At 39.8% G+C, this 22,325-nt stretch overlaps 7 protein-coding genes and 1 long non-coding RNA gene across 8 annotated transcripts; 7 read left to right on the top strand and 1 right to left on the bottom strand.

The window, feature by feature from the left end:
* Positions 1 to 2,852: 2,852 nt before the first annotated feature.
* On the bottom strand, positions 2,853 to 3,851 carry LOC116031672. The gene is made up of 2 exons (XR_004100634.1): positions 3,648 to 3,851; positions 2,853 to 3,541 (listed from the first exon to the last, which is right to left on the bottom strand). It is a non-coding gene; the product is annotated as an uncharacterized LOC116031672 (long non-coding RNA).
* LOC116031670 (protein TRI1-like) lies at positions 3,029 to 4,968 on the top strand. Its single transcript, XM_031273933.1, has 2 exons — positions 3,029 to 3,427; positions 4,583 to 4,968. Exons 1-2 carry the CDS (start codon positions 3,116 to 3,118, stop codon positions 4,697 to 4,699), a joined length of 429 nt encoding a protein of 142 aa, XP_031129793.1. The 5' UTR covers positions 3,029 to 3,115; the 3' UTR covers positions 4,700 to 4,968.
* Positions 4,969 to 5,268: 300 nt separating this feature from the next.
* LOC116033643 (3-oxo-Delta(4,5)-steroid 5-beta-reductase-like) lies at positions 5,269 to 6,908 on the top strand. Its single transcript, XM_031276400.1, has 2 exons — positions 5,269 to 5,487; positions 5,593 to 6,908. The coding sequence occupies exons 1-2, from the start codon at positions 5,449 to 5,451 to the stop codon at positions 6,721 to 6,723; spliced, it is 1,170 nt and encodes a 389-aa protein (XP_031132260.1). The 5' UTR covers positions 5,269 to 5,448; the 3' UTR covers positions 6,724 to 6,908.
* Positions 6,909 to 8,772: 1,864 nt separating this feature from the next.
* On the top strand, positions 8,773 to 10,611 carry LOC116033642 (3-oxo-Delta(4,5)-steroid 5-beta-reductase-like). The gene is made up of 2 exons (XM_031276399.1): positions 8,773 to 8,961; positions 9,171 to 10,611. Exons 1-2 carry the CDS (start codon positions 8,923 to 8,925, stop codon positions 10,302 to 10,304), a joined length of 1,173 nt encoding a protein of 390 aa, XP_031132259.1. The 5' UTR covers positions 8,773 to 8,922; the 3' UTR covers positions 10,305 to 10,611.
* Positions 10,612 to 11,097: 486 nt separating this feature from the next.
* On the top strand, positions 11,098 to 12,904 carry LOC116033644 (3-oxo-Delta(4,5)-steroid 5-beta-reductase-like). The gene is made up of 2 exons (XM_031276401.1): positions 11,098 to 11,246; positions 11,619 to 12,904. The coding sequence occupies exons 1-2, from the start codon at positions 11,208 to 11,210 to the stop codon at positions 12,747 to 12,749; spliced, it is 1,170 nt and encodes a 389-aa protein (XP_031132261.1). The 5' UTR covers positions 11,098 to 11,207; the 3' UTR covers positions 12,750 to 12,904.
* A 1,662-nt stretch (positions 12,905 to 14,566) lies between these two features.
* On the top strand, positions 14,567 to 16,165 carry LOC116031692 (3-oxo-Delta(4,5)-steroid 5-beta-reductase-like). Its single transcript, XM_031273952.1, has 2 exons — positions 14,567 to 14,707; positions 14,850 to 16,165. The coding sequence occupies exons 1-2, from the start codon at positions 14,669 to 14,671 to the stop codon at positions 15,987 to 15,989; spliced, it is 1,179 nt and encodes a 392-aa protein (XP_031129812.1). The 5' UTR covers positions 14,567 to 14,668; the 3' UTR covers positions 15,990 to 16,165.
* A 1,593-nt stretch (positions 16,166 to 17,758) lies between these two features.
* LOC116032856 (3-oxo-Delta(4,5)-steroid 5-beta-reductase-like) lies at positions 17,759 to 19,277 on the top strand. Its single transcript, XM_031275593.1, has 2 exons — positions 17,759 to 17,831; positions 17,992 to 19,277. The coding sequence occupies exons 1-2, from the start codon at positions 17,793 to 17,795 to the stop codon at positions 19,129 to 19,131; spliced, it is 1,179 nt and encodes a 392-aa protein (XP_031131453.1). The 5' UTR covers positions 17,759 to 17,792; the 3' UTR covers positions 19,132 to 19,277.
* Positions 19,278 to 19,946: 669 nt separating this feature from the next.
* Positions 19,947 to 22,039, top strand: LOC116032698 (protein SYM1). The gene is made up of 4 exons (XM_031275393.1): positions 19,947 to 20,587; positions 20,930 to 21,158; positions 21,249 to 21,373; positions 21,608 to 22,039. The coding sequence occupies exons 1-4, from the start codon at positions 20,234 to 20,236 to the stop codon at positions 21,707 to 21,709; spliced, it is 810 nt and encodes a 269-aa protein (XP_031131253.1). The 5' UTR covers positions 19,947 to 20,233; the 3' UTR covers positions 21,710 to 22,039.
* Positions 22,040 to 22,325: the final 286 nt, after the last annotated feature.

The following is a 22,325-nucleotide window of genomic DNA, read 5'->3' as shown; positions in this document are numbered from 1 at the left end:
TAATAAAGAAAAAGAAGTGATAGGTTGACGTTGATTTTAATGAAAGGAAAGATAATGGGGAAGGGAAGGGCATTGCTTGCAAAGCAATTCACCTTTATAATCTACTTCCATTATGATACTCCTCAGCAACAGACAATCTAATTAAGTACTTAGATTACACACATCGCCTTTTACACAAGTCCTAATTATGGTTGTTGCTATTGTATTTAATTAAACCCCATACTTATCACTATATAGGAAATGCCACCCCTAGTATTTTTTGAAGTTTATAACTTTTTTTTTTTTTTAGTGTGAAACAAGGGAAACTCGCCGTTATTATCTAAGATTGTACACTGGTAAATTCTGCTATTGTCTAATAACTAATAAGTTATACAAGAGAAGTAAACCGTAATATGAAGACCATGTGTGAGGATTGGGCTTGATTGAGATGGTATAGACAATAATTGTACTTGTAATCTTATTATACGAAAAGTATGCTCCACCCACTTAGTCATTGCTTTGTCCAAAGTTTATACTCTTGATGTATCATCTATGTCATTTTATGCCAATGGTATCATTATATTTTAAAGTATGTAGTCATAATACAAAGACTTAGAGGATCCAAGTGTTATCTATGCTTGAACGTGAGGATCTAGGTGTAATTATTTAGAAAACAAGCTAATCTAGATGAAAGATTATGTCATTTCATCCTTAAATCAAGCATTCATGAATATATATTCATCACCAGCAATTTCAATTTTGATGTTATAAGTTATAACCACAATATTATTGACAAGATAATGACATTTTAATATACTCCTATTAAAAAATAATAACAATTAAAATACCATTATTTAAAAATAAATATATAAATAGTACTTTTATATGCAAACAAAATTAATTAATTTTCTGTATTACGTACATCATACATGACTGTAACTAGTATTATTGATACAAATATTGATTAACATTATTCAAAAATCTTTAAATTTCACTATTTAACTATATATGCATATAGTTTAAGCTTAATTTTTTTAAATAGAATTTCAGTAATATAATACATACTAACGACTTGAAATGATATTGCCTATCACCGTCGCCCTCTAGAGTAGTACTGTCAAAGTGGGCCAGCCCGCCCCATTAGGCCCGCCCCACCGCGGGCCTAATTTTTGGTGGGTTGTGGCGGGCCAGCCCACTAGGACTGCGGGCCAGGGTTCTCCAACCCTAGCCCACCCGCGCGGGTTCGCGGGCCCCGCGGGCCGGCCCGCGGTTTTTTTTTTTTTTTTTTTTTTAAACATTTATGTGAAATTAAGTAATCCTTACACATGACAATATTAACAAGATAAAAAGACATTACGCTAAAAAATTAATATTCAAAGTTCATAACCATTACACACATTAGTCCAAAAGTTCAAAACACACTACAGTTCAAAATAAATATTCAAGTGTTTATCATTACACAAATGAGTCATGACACATCAATCCAAAACACACTAAGCTTCAGAAAATTCAGTTGGAACACGAACTGGAACATCTCTATCATTACCTATGCAAAAATTAAGAAAATTCAAAACATATTATTATTTATGAAAATCAAATTATTAAAATGTTAAATAAAATACTATATAATTTAGTACATATAATTTTTTTTTTTTAATTAAAGGCCTGGCCCGCGCGGGTCAACCCGGGCGGGCTGCGGGCCGCCGTTTTCATAGCACTAACCCGCCCCATGGTGGGGCGGGTGCGGGCCAGCCCGCGGGCTTCGGCCCACTTTGACAGTACTACTCTAGAGGGCCTCTACTCGTTGCCCTGTCATTTTCTCATTATTATTTACCTTGTTTCCTTTTATTTGTTACTCCGTATTTTGTTTTACTTTTAAACCTTCATTTCAATATAACTAAAGTTTCATTTGATAATATAAATATAAATGTGAGATAGTATCTTTTGAAATTAACTGTAGTATCTTTTACAGAGCTTCATTACGACTTACGGCAACCGTTTCTCTTACTTAATGTAACGGTGCCGTTTTGTGAGCATGCATTATGGGCCATGGTTCACCGTATAACGACGGCCAATATTCCATTATATCGCAAATTATGCTATGGACCCAGGTGCACCTTGCAAGGTGGACCTGGGTCCAATACGACGTCGTCTCACTATTTAAAAAAAAAAAAAAGAAATTACTGAACATATAGCCCTGATTTGTGTGAATGTGAAGGTTTCAAATTGTGAATATGGAGTATAGAATTTGTGAATGTAGAGTTATGAATGTGTGAATCTGTAGTAGAGTTAACAGAGTTATAGCAACTTGTAGCCCTGTAATGTGTGAATGTGGAGTTTCCATGTTGTGAACATAGAGTATAGAACCTGTGAATATAGAGTTTTGGATGTGTGAATGCATAATAGTGGTAATATAGTTACTAAACATATAGCCCTGTAATGTGTGAATGTGGAGTTTTCAAATTGTGAATGTGGAGTGTAGAATTTGTGAATGTAGAGTTTGTATTCTGTTGCGATGGAGAGTCGTTAACGCCGTTTTTTTTCTTTTTTTTAAATTTTAAATTGTGAAATGACATCGTATTTGACCTAGGTCCACCTTGCAAGGTGGACCTGGGTCCACGGCATAACTATTGTGCTTGTGTTGTTTGGGCCTTTGGGGTTGGGCCATTGCTTGAGCGGCTCCATAGGCTTCAAATTTATCTGTTGGTTTAGATTATTGGGCTAATCCGATACCCAATATTCCATTATATAGTTATTTGTCTATTGTTTTGCTGAAATTTAGTTAAAGGACAATTTGGGCCATTTTGGCCCAAATTTAGAAATGTGAAAGCCTGAAAGGTAACATGTAGTTTGTTTGCAATAAGATTTACATCTTAGATTGGCCCAAATAATATATTTTTAAGCCCATAAGAATCGGGCTCGCAACAAAGGCTTTATTTATAAGTTTGGGGTATGGGCCAATAATTTTGGGTCGGCCCAAAAGTGGGCGGAACACATCGTCTCCTCTGAAACTCTGCTATGTTTATCTCTTTCTCTCTCCGTCTCACAATTTTAACACGGCGTTTCTGATAATTTTCAAACGCTTTGAATTTCCCGAAGTTTCTAGAAACATTATCCAATCCTAAGTTCCGGCGTAATGGCTCTGTCCTTGGGGATGTTTTCCGGCTTTGTTACCGGAGAAACGGCGGCGTTGTTGAAGCCGTCGGTGTCGCCGTCTTCTGTTAGGCTTGCGGCTCCTCCTTTTGCTAACCTGCAGCCCGCGCGTACGGTGAGCTTCGCAGCTTCTTCGAATCCGGCATCGGAGACGAAGAAGAGCCCTGTCCGAGGTATCATGAAGCCACGGCGCGTCTCGCCGGAAATGCAGGCGTTCCTCGGCGGCGTTGCTGAGGCCCCTCGCACTGAAGTTGTCAAGCAGGTTTGGGCTCACATTAAACAGCATAACCTTCAGGTAACATTTGCGATTCTCCCTCCTCGATATTAGGGCAACAAATATTTTGTTTTGAATCTATTGCTTGAAAAATTGAAGAAATTGGGCACTTTGTGTGTGTGTATATATTTCTAACTGTGCATAAAAAGTGAAAAATATTTAGTTTATACACTAAAGATTAAATATTTGGAACTAAAAATTCAAAAATTTTAAATTTATTCAAGTATTCTTTAAAATTTACCTTGGCTATATTTGGAATGCATATGGTGATATGCCCTTTCAATCTTCATGTTGTCCATGTTTGGTTTATGACTACTGTTGGAAATATCTGTAAACTTATTTCATTCTTGTGGAACATCTATAATGGCACCATCTTGTTTCCCTAGGCTTTTGGAATGATATACTCTATGGAGATGGTATTAATATGTAGGAAGAAAGCCATGAGACCTTTGCTAATTTGATGATTTTGGTATGCCGTATGCAAAATGTCATTTTTTATTCTTTTGTTATAAGTTGTGTGGCCTAAATTAGCTTCCAGTTGCTTAAGGGAATAGAACTACAGTCCTTCCCCTTTTTTTTGGGTGACGAGGGAAACCTGTAGCCACTTTTGCACTAGGTGCAAAGAACAACTAAATTGCTCATAGTTGACCGGCTCAAACCAAGAAGTACAATAGACCACTCCTACTGGAAGTCGGATTTAGAAACTTGTGATTACCAAACCAATAGTCTGACCAACTTGGTTGTGGTTGCCAGGCTATAGTCCTTTCTTGAAATGCAGGATGAGGCATGCACAGTTTATTCATTTCATTACTTCATTAATATATGTGAATGTGCATAACATCTTTGAAGCAGTGTTGATGGCAATTTAGTTTGAAAGGTGTTCTTGGTATATATTATTTTTTATTTTCCAATGAATAATTCATTATTTTGTAAATTGGTTGAAGCTATAGTGTTGTTTCCAAAAAGTTTGAGCCTTTTTTGTGACTCTGAGTCTCTGAGCTACAGCCTGCAGGCTTCTAGTTACTTCGTTTGTTACTTTCATAAGAGAGTATGATACCATATCGCCATCGTTTACATACTACACTTATAAGTTATCAGCATGATTTTGCTTATAAAATTGCCTTAAGATATAACATCATGAGCTGAATATGTCTCCTCTCTATCTCCCAATTGTAGGATCCCGCAGACAAGAAGGTCATTGTGTGTGACGATGAGCTGAAGAAAATTTTTGGAGGAAGGGAACAGGTTGGGTTCCTCGAGATTGCCGGATTGATAACTCCCCACTTTCTTTAAGTATTGTGCTTCAGGAGGAATGGAGTTAATGGATTATGCAGAAACATGTTCTTAGGAATCTAGGGTGCCAACATAGTTTTGCTTTTAGGTCTTCATTTTGGCTTCCAAAATTCTATGCCAGTTGTTAACAACACATGTAATGTAATGGCAAGGAATGCATTATATATTTATATTGCCATGTTGGGCTCTGGGTATTTCCCCATGTTTCCTGAACTGGATGCTGTTAAGGATTCAATCTCCTGAAAGTTAGTGGTTTTAGCATGTATGTCCCTGCTAATTCTTCATTTTGTATGTTATCTTCCTAACCTTAACCTGCACAATCTTATCTTAAACATGTCATCATGTTTGTTTTTTTCCTGTATGATTGATCATTAATCATTAATCAACTCTAAAAGATGGATTACTCGTACTAACTAATTTTAACCCCTAGCAATCCAATCTGTGGCTGATACATGACCATGTAGTCATAGTTTTTGTGTGGATGACATTATCACTTATTAAATAATTAAATAAATAACACATGCCACATTTGTTGACTGTCATGACCATATAGTTTTTGTGTTGAGCTCTTTTCACACTTCAAGGCTTCTACATTTTGGTCTAGATTGTGTTCACAAAGTCTGACATAACTCTTTAGCATGTTCACGAAGTTCTAACCTAATTCAGAACTCTTTAACGTGACAAATCGAACTCTTTAAAGTAGCAATCAAGAACACTTTCAATTTTTATTAAGAGAAGAAGTTCAAGAGATGAGCTGGTGGTGGGCCGGAGCTATTGGCGCTGCACGGGCAAGTTTCAATTTTTTTGTTCAGATTCTGATGGGAATTTGATAATTTTCCGGTTCCGATCATGGATGAGTTGTTAATTGTAAATTTTGATTATAATTTCTGCAGAAAAGGTTTGGAGAAGAAGATGACGCGCCGCCCAAGCACCAGAGCGTGGCTCTAATCTTCGGCGTCACCGGGATCGTCGGCAACAGCCTCGCCGAGATCCTCCCTCTCGCCGACACGCCCGGCGGCCCATGGAAGGTTTACGGCGTCGCTCGCCGGCCAAGACCCGCCTGGAACGCCGACCACCCAATCCAGTATATCCAGTGCGATATTTCCGCCGAGAAAGACGCCCAATCCAAGCTGTCAGTCCTGACAGATGTCACGCACGTGTTCTACGTCACGTGGGCGAACCGATCATCGGAGCTGGAAAACTGCGAAGCCAACGGGAAAATGTTCAGGAATGTCCTAAACGCCGTCGTCCCCAATTGCCCGGATTTGAAGCACATATGCCTGCAAACGGGCCGGAAACACTATCTCGGCCCATTCGAATTGTACGGAAAAGTCGCGCACGATCCGCCGTATCACGAGGATTTGCCGCGACTAGACGCGCCCAATTTCTACTACACTCTCGAGGATATTCTTTTAGAGCGAGCGGAAAAGACGGAGGGATTAACGTGGTCCGTACACCGGCCGGGGACAATCCACGGCTTTTCTCCGTACAGCATGATGAACATCGTCGGAACTCTGTGCGTCTACGCCGCGATCTGCAAGCACGAAGGGGCCCCACTGAGATTCCCCGGCGTTAAAGCAGCGTGGGAAGAATACTCAGATTGCTCCGATGCGGATTTGATTGCAGAGCACGAGATCTGGGCGGCGGTGGACCCATACGCCAAGAACGAAGCTTTCAACGTCAGCAATGGCGACGTGTACAAATGGAAGCATTTGTGGAAGATTTTGGCGGAGAAGTTTGAGGTGGAAGATGGGGGATTTGAAGAAGGGGAGAGGATTACTCTGCAGGAGATTATGAAGGAGAAAGGGCGTGTTTGGGATGAGATTGTGGAGAAAAACAACCTGCAAGCTACGAAATTGGAGGATGTTGGAGTATGGTGGTTTGTGGATCTTATCTTGAGTGGAGGTTGTCCCCTGGATACTATGAACAAGAGCAAAGAACATGGGTTTCTGGGATTTAGGAACTCCAAGAAAGCCTTCATTTCATGGATTGATAAGGTGAAAGCTCACAAGATCGTTCCTTAGTTTTGTGACTTTGTCTGTGTGTGTATGTGTACCATGTTAGTGTTAAAAATGTCATCTTTCTCTCTGTAATGTATTTGAAGTAATGGGAATAATAATACATTAATGGAGTCTTATATATCTAGTTGTAGTGGTAAATAAAAACCGTATCTCAAATACATAAAGCTTGAACCTTTTGGGTTCGTCCATGATTGTGATCTCCATTTTAAAGATACATTTGTAAGCAATTAATTCATGTAGGCACAAAAAACGTGGTATATATCTGGTTTGTTTTGCAGCTTGAGTGAATGAAATCTAATCTACTTGTGTAGTAGTAAAAATCATATCTCAAATATATATATCTTGAGTTCTCGTCAACAACATGGAAGTGTTGTAGAAGCAGCAAAAAGAGTTAACAAAATGGTCCAAATTAAAACGGTAAAAGGATTAAATAGATCCTCAAACTTTAACTGAAAAGTCAATTAGCTCAAATCAATTAGCTCCCTAAACATTTTAAATGTACAATTACACTCATAAACAATTCATTTTAATACAATGAGGTCTAAATATTGGTTAATGGCCTTCTATCACAGATCATCAGGGTTTGGTCACCCTCCGACGAAATTTCAAGTGAAAAAGTGACCGGTGAACGGTCGGCGGTCACGGAGAAGGTACGCTTTCTCCGGTTAGAAGTCGCCTTCTCACCTCCGGCGGAGAAGTGACCCATATCTGGGTAAATTATTTTATGGACTCAGATCTAAAATACACAATTTACATATTGAATGTTCATAATTTATATATTAAATTTTCATAGTTAAATGTTTACAATTTACATACCAAACATTCTGTTAATTGTGATGGGTTCACTTTTAAGATGGACTCAAGTTTATAGTAAAACTATTGCATGGTGAGGTAGATTTTATTATTTTTTAAAAATATTTTTAGGGTCTACATAGCTAGCAAACTTTAATCATACAAAAGGCTGCCCTTGTTTTTTTGTTTTTTTTTTTTTTTTAAAAATTTCAATTATTATTTTGAAGATAGGTAATAATTTTTTTTAATATGACTTGAAAGTACACAAATTTTTGAAAGCGAGTTAAAATATCATTGTAGGGATTTAATTGTAAATTTAGATACAAAAGTAATAAAAATAATCCTATTTATGATTTTTCTTTTCTTGATTTTTTATGGAGTTTAACATGATGTGAAGAAAAGAGAAAGAAAATTGAAGTGCCCTCCAAAACTTGGGGTCACATATTGAACACACTAAGTCGCGTGTAAAGCAGCTTGTTCCGCCTTTTTTTTTTTTTTCCAACAAAAATACAAATTATTGGTGTTGCCAACAAAAGTACCAATTATAGTGTTGATTGTGGAAATTTATATCAACCAAATTAAGGTACGTAGGACCCATATTTGTCTGCATGTTTTAGTATTAGTTCACATCACTAGTTGCATACACTGTGTAAGATTTTGATCGGTCTAACCACTCCCTGGGTTGCTTATCAACCTGCAAAAAATTTCCCATTTCTCTGATCTACAGAATTTGTGTATAAATCCTAAACATGAGCTGGTGGTTGGGCCGGAGCTATTGGCGCTCCCCGGGCAAGTGTTTTTTTTTTTTTTTTTAAATTAATATTACTGACTTTGTTACAATGCAATATATGTTCATAAAGAAATTTGATTATATTTTATCTAGAAAATATTTGAAGAAGATAACAACGAGCCACCGTACCCAATAATTAAATATGAAAATAATATAATAATATTTGAGATACAAAAGTGGAAAAATAATCCCAACATTATCAATGCATGTGGGCCGAGGAATGAGTGAATGACCCTCAAAGTTTGTCTTTGCCACAAATTATCAAATTTCATACAGTGTAGTTGCTAGTGGAGCTGAAATTTATTATATATTACACTAAAAAAGTAGGACCATCTTTGTATGGTCCAATTTCACATGTATTTTAACTTATTGGGAAGCCGCCGACCACTGTGGACTCGTAGTACATTTTGGATAAAATCTATTGTATATATATATATGTTAGTTGACAAAAGAAATAAGAGAAGATAAATCAAGTAAGATCATCGCCACTTTAATTAACTCAAGAAGGCTATATATTGCTCACTCCATTGATTGTTTATCAGAATGCAGAAGCTTTAATTTCCTTTTCTCTGAACAAGCTAAGAGACACCATTATATTTTCCCTGGAAATCATCCCAAAGATGAGCTGGTGGTGGGCTGGAGCTATTGGCGCTGCCAGGGTATATATATATATGTTGTCCTTTTTTCTTTTTGGGTGTAGCCCAGTATTTTTACCGTGGGTCAGAGTGACTAATTTCTTAGCTGAATTGTAATCACCTCTACTGACTAGAACAATTGGTCTGGAGATTTAAGGCTGCTCATATGTGTTTGTCTTTAATTTACACTATACTATACTAGAATATGATGATTATGTTTTTTTTTTTTCCAGAAAAGGTTTGAAGAAGATGATGTTGATGCGCCACTCAAGCACCAGAGCGTGGCTCTAATCCTCGGCGTCACCGGGCTTATCGGCAACAGCCTCGCCGAGATCCTCCCTCTGGCCGACACGCCCGGCGGCCCATGGAAGGTTTACGGCGTAGCCCGCCGCCCAAGACCGGCCTGGAACGCCGATCATCCAATACAGTATATCCAGTGCGATATTTCCGACGAGGAAGACGCCCATTCCAAGCTGTCGGTGCTGAGTGACGTCACGCATGTTTTTTACGTGACATGGGCGAACCGGCCCACGGAACTGGAAAACTGTGAAGTGAACGGAAAAATGTTGAGGAATGTGTTGAATGCGGTGATACCAAATTCTCCAGATTTGAAGCATATTTGCTTGCAAACGGGGCACAAACACTACGTGGGATCGTTCGAATATTTCGGGAAATTCGCCCACGACACGCCGTACACCGAGGATTTGCCGCGCCTAGAAACGCCCAACTTTTACTACGTTCTCGAGGATCTCCTGTTCGACGAGGTTAAGAAAAAGGAGGGATTAACGTGGTCGGTTCACCGCCCGGGGACCATCCACGGCTTTTCTCCGTACAGCATGATGAACATGGTGGGAACTCTCTGCGTCTACGCCGCAATCTGCAAGCACGAAGGGGCCCCACTGAGATTCCCCGGCGTTAAAGCTGCGTGGGATGAGTACTCTGTTTGCTCCGATGCGGATTTGATTGCAGAGCACGAGATCTGGGCGGCGGTGGACCCACACGCCAAGAACGAAGCTTTCAACGTCAGCAATGGCGACGTGTACAAATGGAAGCATTTCTGGAAGATTTTGGCGGAGCAGTTTGGGCTAGAAGATGGGGGATTTGAGGAGGGGGAGAGGGTTACTCTGCAGGAGATGATGAAGGGGAAAGGGGCTGTTTGGGATGAGATTGTGAAGAAACATGATTTGCAAGCTACGAAATTGGAGGATGTTGGGGTATGGTGGTTTGTGGATCTTATCTTGAGTGGAATTTGTCCCCTGGATACTATGAACAAGAGCAAAGAACATGGGTTTCTGGGATTTAGGAACTCCCAGAAAGCCTTTGTTTTATGGATTGATAAGGTGAAAGCTCACAAGATCGTTCCTTGAAGAGCCTTTGATGGTGCAAATGTGCAATTCATTAACAATCAGCCTTAAGTCTAATAAAATGATCTTGGTGACTTATTAGTCTTGTTACGTTGTTCAATCTTGTGTGGTTATTGGTTAGATATACACTCCCATAGGTAACCTTAATACTTTAATAATGCCCTTATACAGGCACGTGAGTAGACGAATATTGACCATCAAGTCTTTCTTCGCCACAAATTTCATTATGTATGCGTTGTTTCTGAATTTGAATGGTCATACTCTTGACTATTGAGTGGTCAAATTAAATAGTATCATAGTTGATTTACAAGAGGCTTCGTAGTCATTAGTGATGTGTTTTGTAACTATACTCGACAATGATTAAAAAAGATAAATCACTCAAATCAATGATCACAAAAAGGTAAACCAATCTAAATTGTCCATAGTTGACTAGCTCAAATCAATAAGATCAATAGACATATTGTCACAAGAAATCAAACGTGAAACCTTACTTGAATGTGCATTCTAAGTGAAAATCACTTTATGACCTAACTAACAAAGGACCACAAGAAGATAAATCAAATAAGTTATAAGAACAAAAGAGGCTTAAAAGGTCAAGTCTAACACTTGCATCTTAAGTGATAAGTACTTGGAATTTGACATAATGATAAACATTTGATACTAAAACGAATCAGAAGATTTGAATCTCCTATACGCCGGCTAGACATAAAAACGTGTATGTATGTAGTATAGTTTATTTTCATATCACAGCTTAAACCTCACGTTGTTTGATACATAAAATAAGATTTAGGGAGCAGTTAGTACGTCCAACCATCCCCATATAAAATAAGATTTAGGGAGCATACATCCAGCGAACAAATCTGCCACACATTTCCACTTTCAGTGATCTGCGTAGAGATTCCGACGATGAGCTGGTGGTGGGCCGGCGCCATTGGTGCAGCCAAGGCAAGTTTCTTTATTTCTTTCTTTCTTTCTTGTATTCATTTTCTTATCCGGGCTAGACTTGGTTCTGGTGATGATATCATAGTTGCAAGCGTTAGGCGCTAGTTGATCAGCAAAGAAACATCTGGCGCCTAGATTGCCTACTGCTAACTAAAAAACAATGCAGTATATATATAACCAAAAAAATTTACAAAATTTAGTTGATGCGATTAACTCAGTTAATTCGATTCAAATGAATAAATTAACTCAATGGCCGAATTAGGTGCTAAAGTAGCGCCTAGGAGGAAAATCGTCACGTTCTATGGGCGCCAAACGCTTAGGCGATAATGCCTAGACTGATTTTTAGGATCATATTGAAAGTTATGATTTGTGCAGAAAAGGTTTGGAGAAGAAGATGACGCGCCACCCAAGCACCAGAGCGTGGCTCTAATCCTCGGCGTTACCGGCATTGTCGGCAACAGCCTCGCCGAGATCCTCCCTCTGGCCGACACGCCCGGCGGCCCATGGAAGGTTTACGGCGTCGCTCGCCGCGCAAGACCCGCCTGGAACGCCGACCACCCCATCCACTATATCCAGTGCGATATTTCCGCCGAGGAAGACGCCCAATCCAAGCTGTCACTCCTGACAGATGTCACGCACGTCTTCTACGTGACATGGGCCCACCGATCCACCGAGACGGAAAACTGTGAAATCAACCGGAAAATGTTACGGAACGTTCTAAACGCCGTTATCCCAAACTGTCCAGATCTGAAACATATCTGCCTGCAAACCGGCCAAAAACACTACTGGGGACCGTTCGAACTGTCCGGAAAACTCGCGCACGACACGCCGCACCACGAGGATTTGCCACGACTAGACGCGCCCAACTTTTACTACGCTCTCGAGGATCTCCTGTTCGACGAGGTTAAGAAAAAGGAGGGATTAACCTGGTCGGTTCACCGCCCGGCGCTCATCCACGGCTTCTCTCCGTACAGCATGATGAACATCGTCGGAACTCTCTGCGTCTACGCCGCCATCTGCAAGCACGAAGGGGCCCCACTGAGATTCCCCGGCGTTAAAGCTGCGTGGGATGACTACTCCGTTTGCTCCGATGCGGATTTGATTGCAGAGCAAGAGATCTGGGCGGCGGTGGACCCATACGCCAAGAACGAAGCTTTCAACGTCAGCAATGGCGACGTGTACAAATGGAAGCATTTCTGGAAGATCTTGGCGGAGCAGTTTGGGGTAGAAGATGGGGGATTTGAGGAGGGGGAGAGGCTTACTCTGCAGGAGATGATGAAGGGGAAAGGGGCTGTTTGGGATGAGATTGTGGAGAAAAACAACCTACGACCTACGAAATTGGAGGATGTTGGAGTGTGGTGGTTTGTGGATGTTATCTTGGGTATATGTTATCCTCTAGACAGTATGAATAAGAGCAAAGAGCATGGGTTTCTGGGGTTTAGGAACACCCAGAAAGCCTTCGTTTCATGGATTGATAAGATGAAAGCTCACAAGATTGTTCCTTAAATTAGTCTAGTCAAATGTTGTGGTTCTATTCCTTGTTTTTAGTGTTTGTGTTAAAAATATCACCTTTATGTAATAATTTTGGAATCTTTTTGTTTGGCTTATAAATTCTAATGTCCCCATGTTTGTCTATTAAAAAATTCGGGACCCAATATAAATACATGTATCCAAATTAATGTCAATTAGCTTAGAGTTGTCAAAACAGGTAATCCGTCAAGTTGGGTCCATTTAACTTGTGTTTTAGACGGATTGGGTTGACGAATTTTCAATTCGGCCCATTTTCAATCCGGCACGTATAACTCGTGTGGAGGTACGAGTTATATGAGTTAGCCCATTGGTTACACGGGTCAATCCATATCTCCACCCTACCCGCACTCCAATCCCAATTCCCACCCTTTGTTGTATAATCGAGTATTGTATAAATATTTTAAAATGTTGTTAACCAGATTTGAACTCTTGACTTTTCATTTAACTTATCACCATTGAAACGAATGATGCTAAGTTATGAGCTATAGATAAAAGAATTTGAATCTTTAATTATAAAAAAAGTATTACGTTTCTACTTTTGAGGACACCCATAAATCAAACTTTCAACGTCACCAATGGAAAATCTTGTAAAAATTGTTCACTCTAATTGTAATTTGCTCCTATATTCCACATACTTAATTACTCTTTTTGAGACATTTACCCTAGCCTTGTTTGTTGTTAAGATTATTGTCTGGCTTGCTAGCACTTCACTTATGATGATGTAGTATCTGTTCATAGCTATTTTCTTAACCTACTGAAGTACAAAGAGTCAACAATAACAATTACCTCCACTGAGGCCCACTCCCATCATCTATGTGGGAGTGTAAACTGGGACACCGGGTGCCACTAGAGCACAAGGTCTTTGGCAAGTGTAATTATATAGCTTAATTAGGAAGAGTTAATCATGTTTTTAGAATTAGTAGGATAATTAGGATGGTACAACTTAATTAGTGGGAGAGTTAATATTTTGTCTCAATTAGCATAGAAAAATTATGTATTTCATGATATATCATTACCTTGTATAGTTAGTATAGTTTTGGTAGGTTAATTATTATATATATTAGTAAATTAATATAAATAGGTCCATTGTATATATGAAGATGAACAAGCAGAGAGATATATATTGTTATTCTTCAATTCTAGCTATTTTTCTTAGAGCTCGCACAAGCTCGAAGTGTGAAATTGTAGTTTGCCGTGATTCAAATACGGTTAGAAATTATAAACCCGCTCAAAAGGTTTCACAACTTAGAGCATGGCCATCAGTGAAGAATGGGTGGATATTGGAACAGTAACTTGCATAGTTGGAAGAGAGAGAGTGGAGGGTAACATTGTTTTGGGGAAATCAAAGAAGAAGTATCGCGCACAACACAGGCGCCCTGCGGGCGCGTGCCAGCAGTGCGTGCGCGCTGACACCTCTTTCTTTATTATTATTTTTTTTAAAAATCAATTTTGTTTTATTTTTTTTCATCTCTTCCCACTTTTTCTTTCCTAATCACACTTGCAAAAACTCTTCAATTACTGTGAAAAAACTCCATTGATAAGGATGCTCTGATGTGATATGTCACTTGATCTTGTGGATGGGAAAAGCCTGTGGTTCAAGTCTTCCATCCCTCAATGAATTTAATCGGTAAGCTTAATGAATTTATTCATGCACGTGGGTTGACAAATGACCCTCAGGTCTTTCTTCGCCACAAATTGTCAAATTTCATAGTGTTGCTTGTGGATCTAAAATAACAGTACTTGAAACGTTAGGGTTATCAAGCCAAACTTTAATTTCTCACCAACTTGATTGGGCTATTCCTTATTGCAGATATATTGCTCGTCACTCGATTGATATTTTCCATTTCTCTTAACAAGAAGAGACCATTATATTTTCCCTGGAAATCATCCCAAAGATGAGCTGGTGGTGGGCTGGAGCTATTGGCGCTGCCAGGGTATGTTCCTTGTATATAATATAATTTCATAATACTGAATAATAATCTGCCCAGAAACCTATCCTCGTAATAGCAGAAACTGAAGTGTTGATTGTGTTCGTCTTTACACTATACTATATCATTATGTTTTTTAATTTCCCAGAAAAGGTTTGAAGAAGAAGGTGATGTTGATGCGCCACTGAAGCCCCACAGCGTGGCTCTGATCGTGGGCGTCACCGGGATCGTTGGCAACAGCCTCGCCGAGATCCTCCCTCTCGCCGACACCCCCGGCGGCCCCTGGAAGGTTTACGGCGTCGCTCGCCGTCCAAGACCCCCCTGGAACGCCGACCACCCTATCGAGTATATCCAGTGCGATATTTCCGACGAGGAAGATGCCAATTCCAAGCTGTCTATGCTGAGTGATGTCACGCATGTTTTTTACGTGACGTGGGCGAACCGGCCCACGGAACTGGAAAACTGTGAAGTGAACGGGAAAATGTTGAGGAACGTGTTGAATGCGGTAATCCCAAATTCTCCAGATTTGAACCATATCTGCCTGCAAACGGGGAAGAAACACTATTACGGCGCGTTTGAAGTGTTCGGAAAAATAGCCCACGAAACTCCCCACCACGAGGATTTGCCCAGATTGGAAAAATCTCCCAATTTTTACTACACTCTCGAAGATATTCTGTTCGAAAAGGTGAAGAACAAGGAGGGATTAACATGGTCGGTCCACCGGCCGGGATTAATCCACGGGTTCTCCCCGTACAGCCTGATGAACGCCGTCGGAACCCTCTGCGTCTACGCCGCCATTTGTAACCACGAGGGCACCCCTCTGAGATTTCCCGGCGGGCTAAAAGCCGCTTGGGACGGCTACTCCAATTGCTCCGACGCGGATTTGATTGCAGAGCAAGAAATCTGGGCAGCAGTGGACCCATCCGCCAAGAATGAAGCTTTCAACGTCAGCAATGGAGATGTGTTCAAATGGAAGCATTTCTGGGAGATTTTAGCCCAGAAGTTTGAAGTGGAGGCTGCAGAATTTGAGGAGAAAGCGCCGAGTCTGGAGGTGATGATGAAGGAGAAAGGGCCTGTTTGGGACGAGATTGTGAGGGAAAATAGGTTGTTGCCTACGAAATTGGAGGATGTGGGTCAATGGTGGTTTATGGATGTTGTGTTGGGTGCAGAATGTCCCCTGGATAATATGAACAAGAGCAAAGAACATGGGTTTCTGGGGTTTAGGAACTCCGAGAAAGCCTTCGTTTCATGGATTGATAAGGTGAAAGCTCATAGGATTGTTCCTTGAGACTTTTAGATTGGGCTGTGTAGCTACAAATAAGATGGGTTTATAATTAACCTACAATAAAATATTTGGAATGTTCCATGTTTGACGATTCTCAATGAGTAGTCATGCTTGACAGGTATAGTAGGCTGATTATATTGTGCAATTCACTACTTATTTCTATAGTAATTTTACAAGCAGAGTCTATGTACTTATTAGTTCGAAATTAAGATCAATTAAGTATTTTTGAAAAAATATGTAGGTTATCCAACTAGCATTGTCATATATTCAAAAGAATTTTTATATATAATCAAATAGTCAATCGCCAAGCACCTTGTACTCAAATAACATATAATGACTTTTCTATATGAGAGGTCATGAAATCGAGCTTCAGTGAATACGGTATTGATTCTTTGTGCTTCAATAGAATTATCCTCTTTTGCCCTATCAAAGATGCTGTTGAAGAGTGCAAAGCCCTCCTTGGCCCTATCAAAGATTGTTGGCAACAGCCTCGCCGAGATCCTCCCTCTAACTGACACCGTACCCCCGGCGGCCCATGGAAGGTTTATACAATATTCTTGTTTACAATCTACTTTCTTTGGGACAGTTGGCCTTATTACATGTGCTGAATCTCCATTGGCAATTTCATATACAATATGATATATATAAATATCAGCTTACACTTGGGTTGACAAATGACCCTCAAGTCTTAATTATCTTCGCCACAAAATTGTCAAATGTCAACAGTGTTGCTTGTGGATCTGAAATATCTTATATTGATTTCAAGTTGGACCATCTTTGTATGGTCCTAGCTAGGGGTGGAAATAGGCTAGGCCGAGCCGAGCTTTAGAAATTTAGGCCTGGGCCTGTTATGAAAATTTAGAGCCTGAGCCTAGGCCTGGGCCTGCATGTAGGCTTTTTTTTAGGCTCAAGCCTGAGCCTACGGTTGGCCTGACCTGGCCTGAAGCCTTTTTAAAAGCCTATTTAACATATAGGGTTTTAAAAAGGTTTCAAAATAGATCATAGAGCCTATTTATGGCCTCCATTTTAAAGTCCTTTAAAGTATACTTGTAAAAAATTTACAAAAAATACCTAAGTCCCATTGTATTATTATTTGGTATCCTATATAATATCATAAATAATAAACAATCAACTCACATAATTAAGTTGCGATATTTGATTAAATATTATAACACTAAGAACAGTTACTAAAAAAAATTAAACAATAAGAATACATACAGTAGGATTAGCAGCAATGTTTATAGTTGAATCATAATTTAGAATGAGATTTTGGAGGTGGAGGGTTAGAGTTTGGTAATTATATATACTTGCGATTGTATTGTAAATATAAAAATTATATATTAGGTATAAACTAGAATACACACACACATATATATATAGGCCAGGCCTATAGGCCTGAAGGCCGAGCCTGATATATATAGGCCTGTCCTGTTTAGTTTAATAGGCCTTTGAAATTAGCTCAAGCCTGGCCTTTTTACTAAACGAGCTAGACCTAACTAGGCTTTAATTAGGCCGGGCCATAGGCCCCTACAAGGGACCTGGCCTATTCCTACCCCTAGTCCTAGCTATTCCACATATATTTTAATTTATTGACCTATCAAAATATTGATCAAAAGCTTAAAAATCATATACACTTGACACAAAATATATTAAGGTAACTGTCCCACTAACTTAATTGGTGTTGCTCCATATTGCTGACATATTATTGCTCATCACTCTGATTGATTGTTTATATAAGAGCCTGCAGAAACTTTCCATTTCTCTGAACAAGAGACCATTACATTTTCCCTGGAAATCATCCCAAAGATGAGCTGGTGGTGGGCTGGAGCTATTGGCGCTGCCAGGGTATGTTTCTTGTACATACCCTTAGATCTAAATATAGTTTAACGATACTGAATAATAATCTACTAAAAACCTAATCTAGGAAGCCATAGGAAGCCATAATTGTGTTTGTCTTAGACTATATTATACTAGAATCTGATGATTATGTTTTTTAATTTCCCAGAAAAGGTTTGAAGAAGAAGATGATGTTGATGCGCCACTGAAGCCCCACAGCGTGGCTCTAATCGTGGGCGTCACCGGGATCGTTGGCAACAGCCTCGCCGAGATCCTCCCTCTCGCCGACACCCCCGGCGGCCCATGGAAAGTTTACGGCGTAGCCCGCCGCCCCAGACCCGCCTGGAACTCTAATCATCCAATACACTATATCCAGACCGATATTTCCGACGAGAAAGATACCTATTCCAAGCTGTCTGTGCTGAGTGATGTCACGCATGTTTTTTACGTGACGTGGGCGAACCGACCCACGGAGCTGGAAAACTGTGAAGTCAACGGGAAAATGTTGAGGAATGTGTTGAATGCGATAATCCCAAATTCTCCAGATTTGGATCATATTTGCCTGCAAACGGGGAAGAAACACTATTACGGCGCGTTTGAAGTGTTCGGAAAAGTAGCCCACGAAACTCCCCACCACGAGGATTTGCCCAGATTAGAATCTCCCAATTTTTACTACACTCTCGAAGATATTCTGTTTGAAAAGGCGAAAAATAAGGAGGGATTAACATGGTCGGTCCACCGGCCGGGATTAATCCACGGCTTCTCCCCGTACAGCCTGATGAACGCCGTCGGATCTCTCTGCGTCTACGCCGCCATTTGTAAACACGAAGGAGTCCCCTTGAGATTCTCCGGGCTAAAAGCTGCTTGGGACGGCTACGCGAATTGCTCCGACGCGGATTTGATTGCAGAGCAAGAAATCTGGGCGGCGGTGGACCCGTCCGCCAAGAACGAAGCTTTCAACGTCAGCAATGGAGATGTCTTCAAATGGAAGCATTTCTGCGAAGTTTTAGCGGATAAGTTTGAGGTGGAAGTTGTGGAATTTGAGGAGAGAACTGATGGGAGCAATCTGGAGGTGATGATGAAGGAGAAAGGGCCGGTTTGGGACCAGATTGTGAGAGAAAACGGGTTGTTGTCTACGAAATTAGAGGATGTTGGTCACTGGTGGTTTCTGGATATTCTGTTCAGTGTAGAATCTCCCCTGGATAATATGAACAAGAGCAAAGAACATGGGTTCCTGGGATTTAGGAACTCCGAGAAGGCCTTCATTTCGTGGATTGATAAGATGAAAGCTTTCAAGATTGTTCCTTAACTAAACTACTTAGTTTGGTCAAAAGACCTTATTCTTAAGTGGTATATTACATTATAACAGAGTTAATAATACTACTAAAAAATCAGTTAGTTTGGGCATGCATTCTTGTGTTTGTTCGCATGTGTGCATTGCCATATTTGGGTAATGAATAGACACCTTGTTTTATCAATAGATTTCATTGTTGTGATTTGGTTTATCTTGCAACTTACTTGAACCACATATTATCCAATTCTAATTGTAAAATCATAATTGATGTATATAAAGTTTGAATCTTTTTATCATACATGAAAATTTACAATATGGGTGATAGATTAGGGTAATTGGATCGATGCTCAAACTTGAATCTCAAATTATAACTAAACTAAAGTATATAAAGTTTGAATCTTTTTATCATACATTAAAATTTTATAGTATGAATGATAGATTAGGATAGTTGGATCGATGCTCAAATTTGAATCTGAAATCATAAGTTCATAGCTAAACTAAAGTATACAAAGTTTAAATCTTTTTATCATATATGAAAAGTTTATAATATAAGTCATAGATTAGAGTAGTTGGACGGGTGTTCAAACTTGACTCAAGTAGTTGGCTTCGGTGTTTAACCGTGATAATGGATGATAATTGAAGATTGATTTAGAATCATTAAAATGGTAGTAATAGTTACATTTACATAACTTTAACTCAAATTTTACCTTTCAATTGTATTAGTAATTGACTTACAAATTACCAATTACTACAAACAGGACAGCATTCCTGAAAGTTCGCATGTGTCACAAACAAAAGTTATTGTCTTGCGGGTAAGCTTTAGCGTTTAGGTAAGCCGACAACACGTTTGGTCGAAACGGGTTTGAATAGCCACGTGAGAATTGCGTTCCCATGACTGCGAGACACCCGGCGTTACGATTCGCGCGATTAGAGTGACTTCTAGGTCTCAAAAAATCAAATTTGTCACCCAACTCCCCTATTCTTTTCGTTTCTTGGCGGCCCTTTCCCAGTTTTCAGCATTACACAATCAGAATTCAAAGAACGGATTTTCCTAACCTGAACCCAAACCCAGAATCGAGAAGGGATTGGTAAAGCTTTCGCTTTTGAGAAAAAAAAAATGAGCCTCAGAAATGGGTTCAAGGCCCGGCGATCTCTGTACCATTTATGGAAGGAATCCTCCGCCGGAGATTCCGTCGGAGCGTTGAAGATTCGGGCCCATCACTGCCACCGGCAAGCTAAAGTGTATTCTCGGTTCCCTCAATCCATTTTCAAAAAGGCCAAGGAGATTGAGCTCTCGGTTCCCAGCATAATTTCTCTGCCGTTCTCCTCCCGGAGTAGCTCCGCCGCCGCCGCGGCGGCGGCGAAGGCTGGATTGGTCGGGTGGTACTTAGAATTGTTGAAGACTCGGCCTATTCTCACCAAGAGCCTCACCTGTGCTGTTATCTACACCGCCGCCGATTTGTCATCTCAGGTTCTCTTTTTTTTTTTTTTTTTTTTGAAAAAAAAATTGCTTAGGTAGATATATTCAGTTAGGGTTGTGAAATTTTGAAGTATAATGGCAGAAAGTTTGCATCTTTACCATTTATAAGGTACTTTGAAGAGATGAAGAAAGGTGGAATTGTGGAAAAATCAGTTTACTCTGAGATTATCTATGGTTCTTTGTGTTTCTGTAGCTTTCTAAGTAGTTATGTTCAACTTTTATTTTTTATTTTTTCCATTTCAACAATTCTGTGTTAGGGAGTAAGGGATAAGCTATGGCCTATGGGCATGTAAATCTGTGACATTTTACATTTCTGAATTGGCTTTACTTCAGACACTTTCAGGTTTATCATTAGAGCAGTATGATCTTGTAAGGACACTTCGAATGGCAGGTTATGGGATGGTGATTTTAGGGCCTTCTCTGCATTTTTGGTTCAATTTTGTTTCAATGGCTTTTCCAAAGCGCGATATTAGATCAACATTGACAAAGATGGCTTTGGGGCAGACTGTATATGGACCTATCATGACTGTTGTTTTCTTCTCTGTAAATGCTGCTTTTCAAGGTATTGGGAATCTTCTGCTTCTGAGCGTTTCCGCTTTCAGTAAATTCGGTGTGATTTGGTGAATGAGCAATGTTTTATTTGGGACGACAGGTGAAAATGGTGGGGAGATTCTTGCCAGACTAAAGCGGGATGTGATTCCCACGATGAAAAGCGGGGTTATGTTCTGGCCAATGTGTGATTTCATCACATTCAGATTCATCCCCGTCCATCTACAGGTAGGCAAGCATTCTCGTTTCTCGTCTAGCTAGCCACTTTTGCTGTTTCCAACTTTGTATGGATTTAACTTTGAGGAATAATTTAACGTTTCACTCAAATGCCTGGTAGATCTTCATTGTGCTTTTGGATATGCAACTCTGAGCTGTTGATTTGCGATAAATGCTTCCTATTTCATCCTAGGTACTGAATAATGAGAAAATTTAGCTAATCGTTGTTAGTTTTTTCAATGACAGCCACTTGTTAGCAACTCGTTTTCATATATATGGAATGTGTACCTGACTTATATGGCGAGCAAAGAGAAGGTAGCCCAGCATGATCCTGCTGAATGCTGTTAATAGTAGTCATCGGAATTCTTTTTTCCTCTTTCTCTTGGGCTGCCTGCTCTAAGGCATTTTGGAAGTGGAATTGTTAGTGACACATTGCATTGATAGTTGATGCCAGCAGACGCAACGCTCTAGCCTAGAACAGCTACTAGGATACTTAGATACCCGATATAATGCAGATCCAATCTATGGAGCAAGAGAAAAACATTTTTGTATTTTGTATTCTTTTTCATACCTGATCAAGGAACTTGACAAACTGAGGCCCTTTCCTTTAGTTAACTTTTGATCTGAATTTCTATTGTACCATTTTCTTGCTGTTGCAAGCTCTCCATTTGATGTTAATACTTAATTTGTTACAAACTGGTTCTCATTCTGCTATGAACAAAAAGAGAAAACAGTAGGAACAATTCCAATCAAGTTGGTCAGACTATTAACTTAACAACCACAAGGTTACAAGTCCAACACTTTTAACAGTTCAACTCCCAATGGGAGTGGTCTATTAGCTTTCTTGGTTTTAGCCAACCAACTATAGGTAACCTAGGTTGGTTTATCCTTTTCTGGTCCTTTGCTGGTTAGATCAGTTATGGTCCTTCACAAGGTAGAGTTTACTTAGTGCACACTTTCGGGT

The sequence above is a fragment of the Ipomoea triloba genome, chromosome 10, assembly GCF_003576645.1.
Source record: "Ipomoea triloba cultivar NCNSP0323 chromosome 10, ASM357664v1".
Lineage (NCBI taxonomy): Eukaryota > Viridiplantae > Streptophyta > Magnoliopsida > Solanales > Convolvulaceae > Ipomoea > Ipomoea triloba.
The sequence above is the reverse complement of the archived record's forward strand: the minus strand, read 5'-3'. Positions and strand labels throughout refer to the sequence as shown.

Bases quoted from the DNA above. Each gene is read 5' to 3' on its own strand.
- LOC116031670 (XM_031273933.1), top strand. From the start codon at position 3,116: ATGGCTCTGTCCTTGGGGATGTTTTCCGGCTTTGTTACCGGAGAAACG. The intron at 3,428-4,582 runs GTAACATTTGCG...TCCCAATTGTAG, and splicing joins TTAAACAGCATAACCTTCAG to GATCCCGCAGACAAGAAGGT.
- LOC116033643 (XM_031276400.1), top strand. From the start codon at position 5,449: ATGAGCTGGTGGTGGGCCGGAGCTATTGGCGCTGCACGG. The intron at 5,488-5,592 runs GCAAGTTTCAAT...TAATTTCTGCAG, and splicing joins GAGCTATTGGCGCTGCACGG to AAAAGGTTTGGAGAAGAAGA.
- LOC116033642 (XM_031276399.1), top strand. From the start codon at position 8,923: ATGAGCTGGTGGTGGGCTGGAGCTATTGGCGCTGCCAGG. The intron at 8,962-9,170 runs GTATATATATAT...TTTTTTTTCCAG, and splicing joins GAGCTATTGGCGCTGCCAGG to AAAAGGTTTGAAGAAGATGA.
- LOC116033644 (XM_031276401.1), top strand. From the start codon at position 11,208: ATGAGCTGGTGGTGGGCCGGCGCCATTGGTGCAGCCAAG. The intron at 11,247-11,618 runs GCAAGTTTCTTT...TGATTTGTGCAG, and splicing joins GCGCCATTGGTGCAGCCAAG to AAAAGGTTTGGAGAAGAAGA.
- LOC116031692 (XM_031273952.1), top strand. From the start codon at position 14,669: ATGAGCTGGTGGTGGGCTGGAGCTATTGGCGCTGCCAGG. The intron at 14,708-14,849 runs GTATGTTCCTTG...TTAATTTCCCAG, and splicing joins GAGCTATTGGCGCTGCCAGG to AAAAGGTTTGAAGAAGAAGG.
- LOC116032856 (XM_031275593.1), top strand. From the start codon at position 17,793: ATGAGCTGGTGGTGGGCTGGAGCTATTGGCGCTGCCAGG. The intron at 17,832-17,991 runs GTATGTTTCTTG...TTAATTTCCCAG, and splicing joins GAGCTATTGGCGCTGCCAGG to AAAAGGTTTGAAGAAGAAGA.
- LOC116032698 (XM_031275393.1), top strand. From the start codon at position 20,234: ATGAGCCTCAGAAATGGGTTCAAGGCCCGGCGATCTCTGTACCATTTA. The intron at 20,588-20,929 runs GTTCTCTTTTTT...GCTTTACTTCAG, and splicing joins CCGCCGATTTGTCATCTCAG to ACACTTTCAGGTTTATCATT. The intron at 21,159-21,248 runs GTATTGGGAATC...TTGGGACGACAG, and splicing joins TGTAAATGCTGCTTTTCAAG to GTGAAAATGGTGGGGAGATT.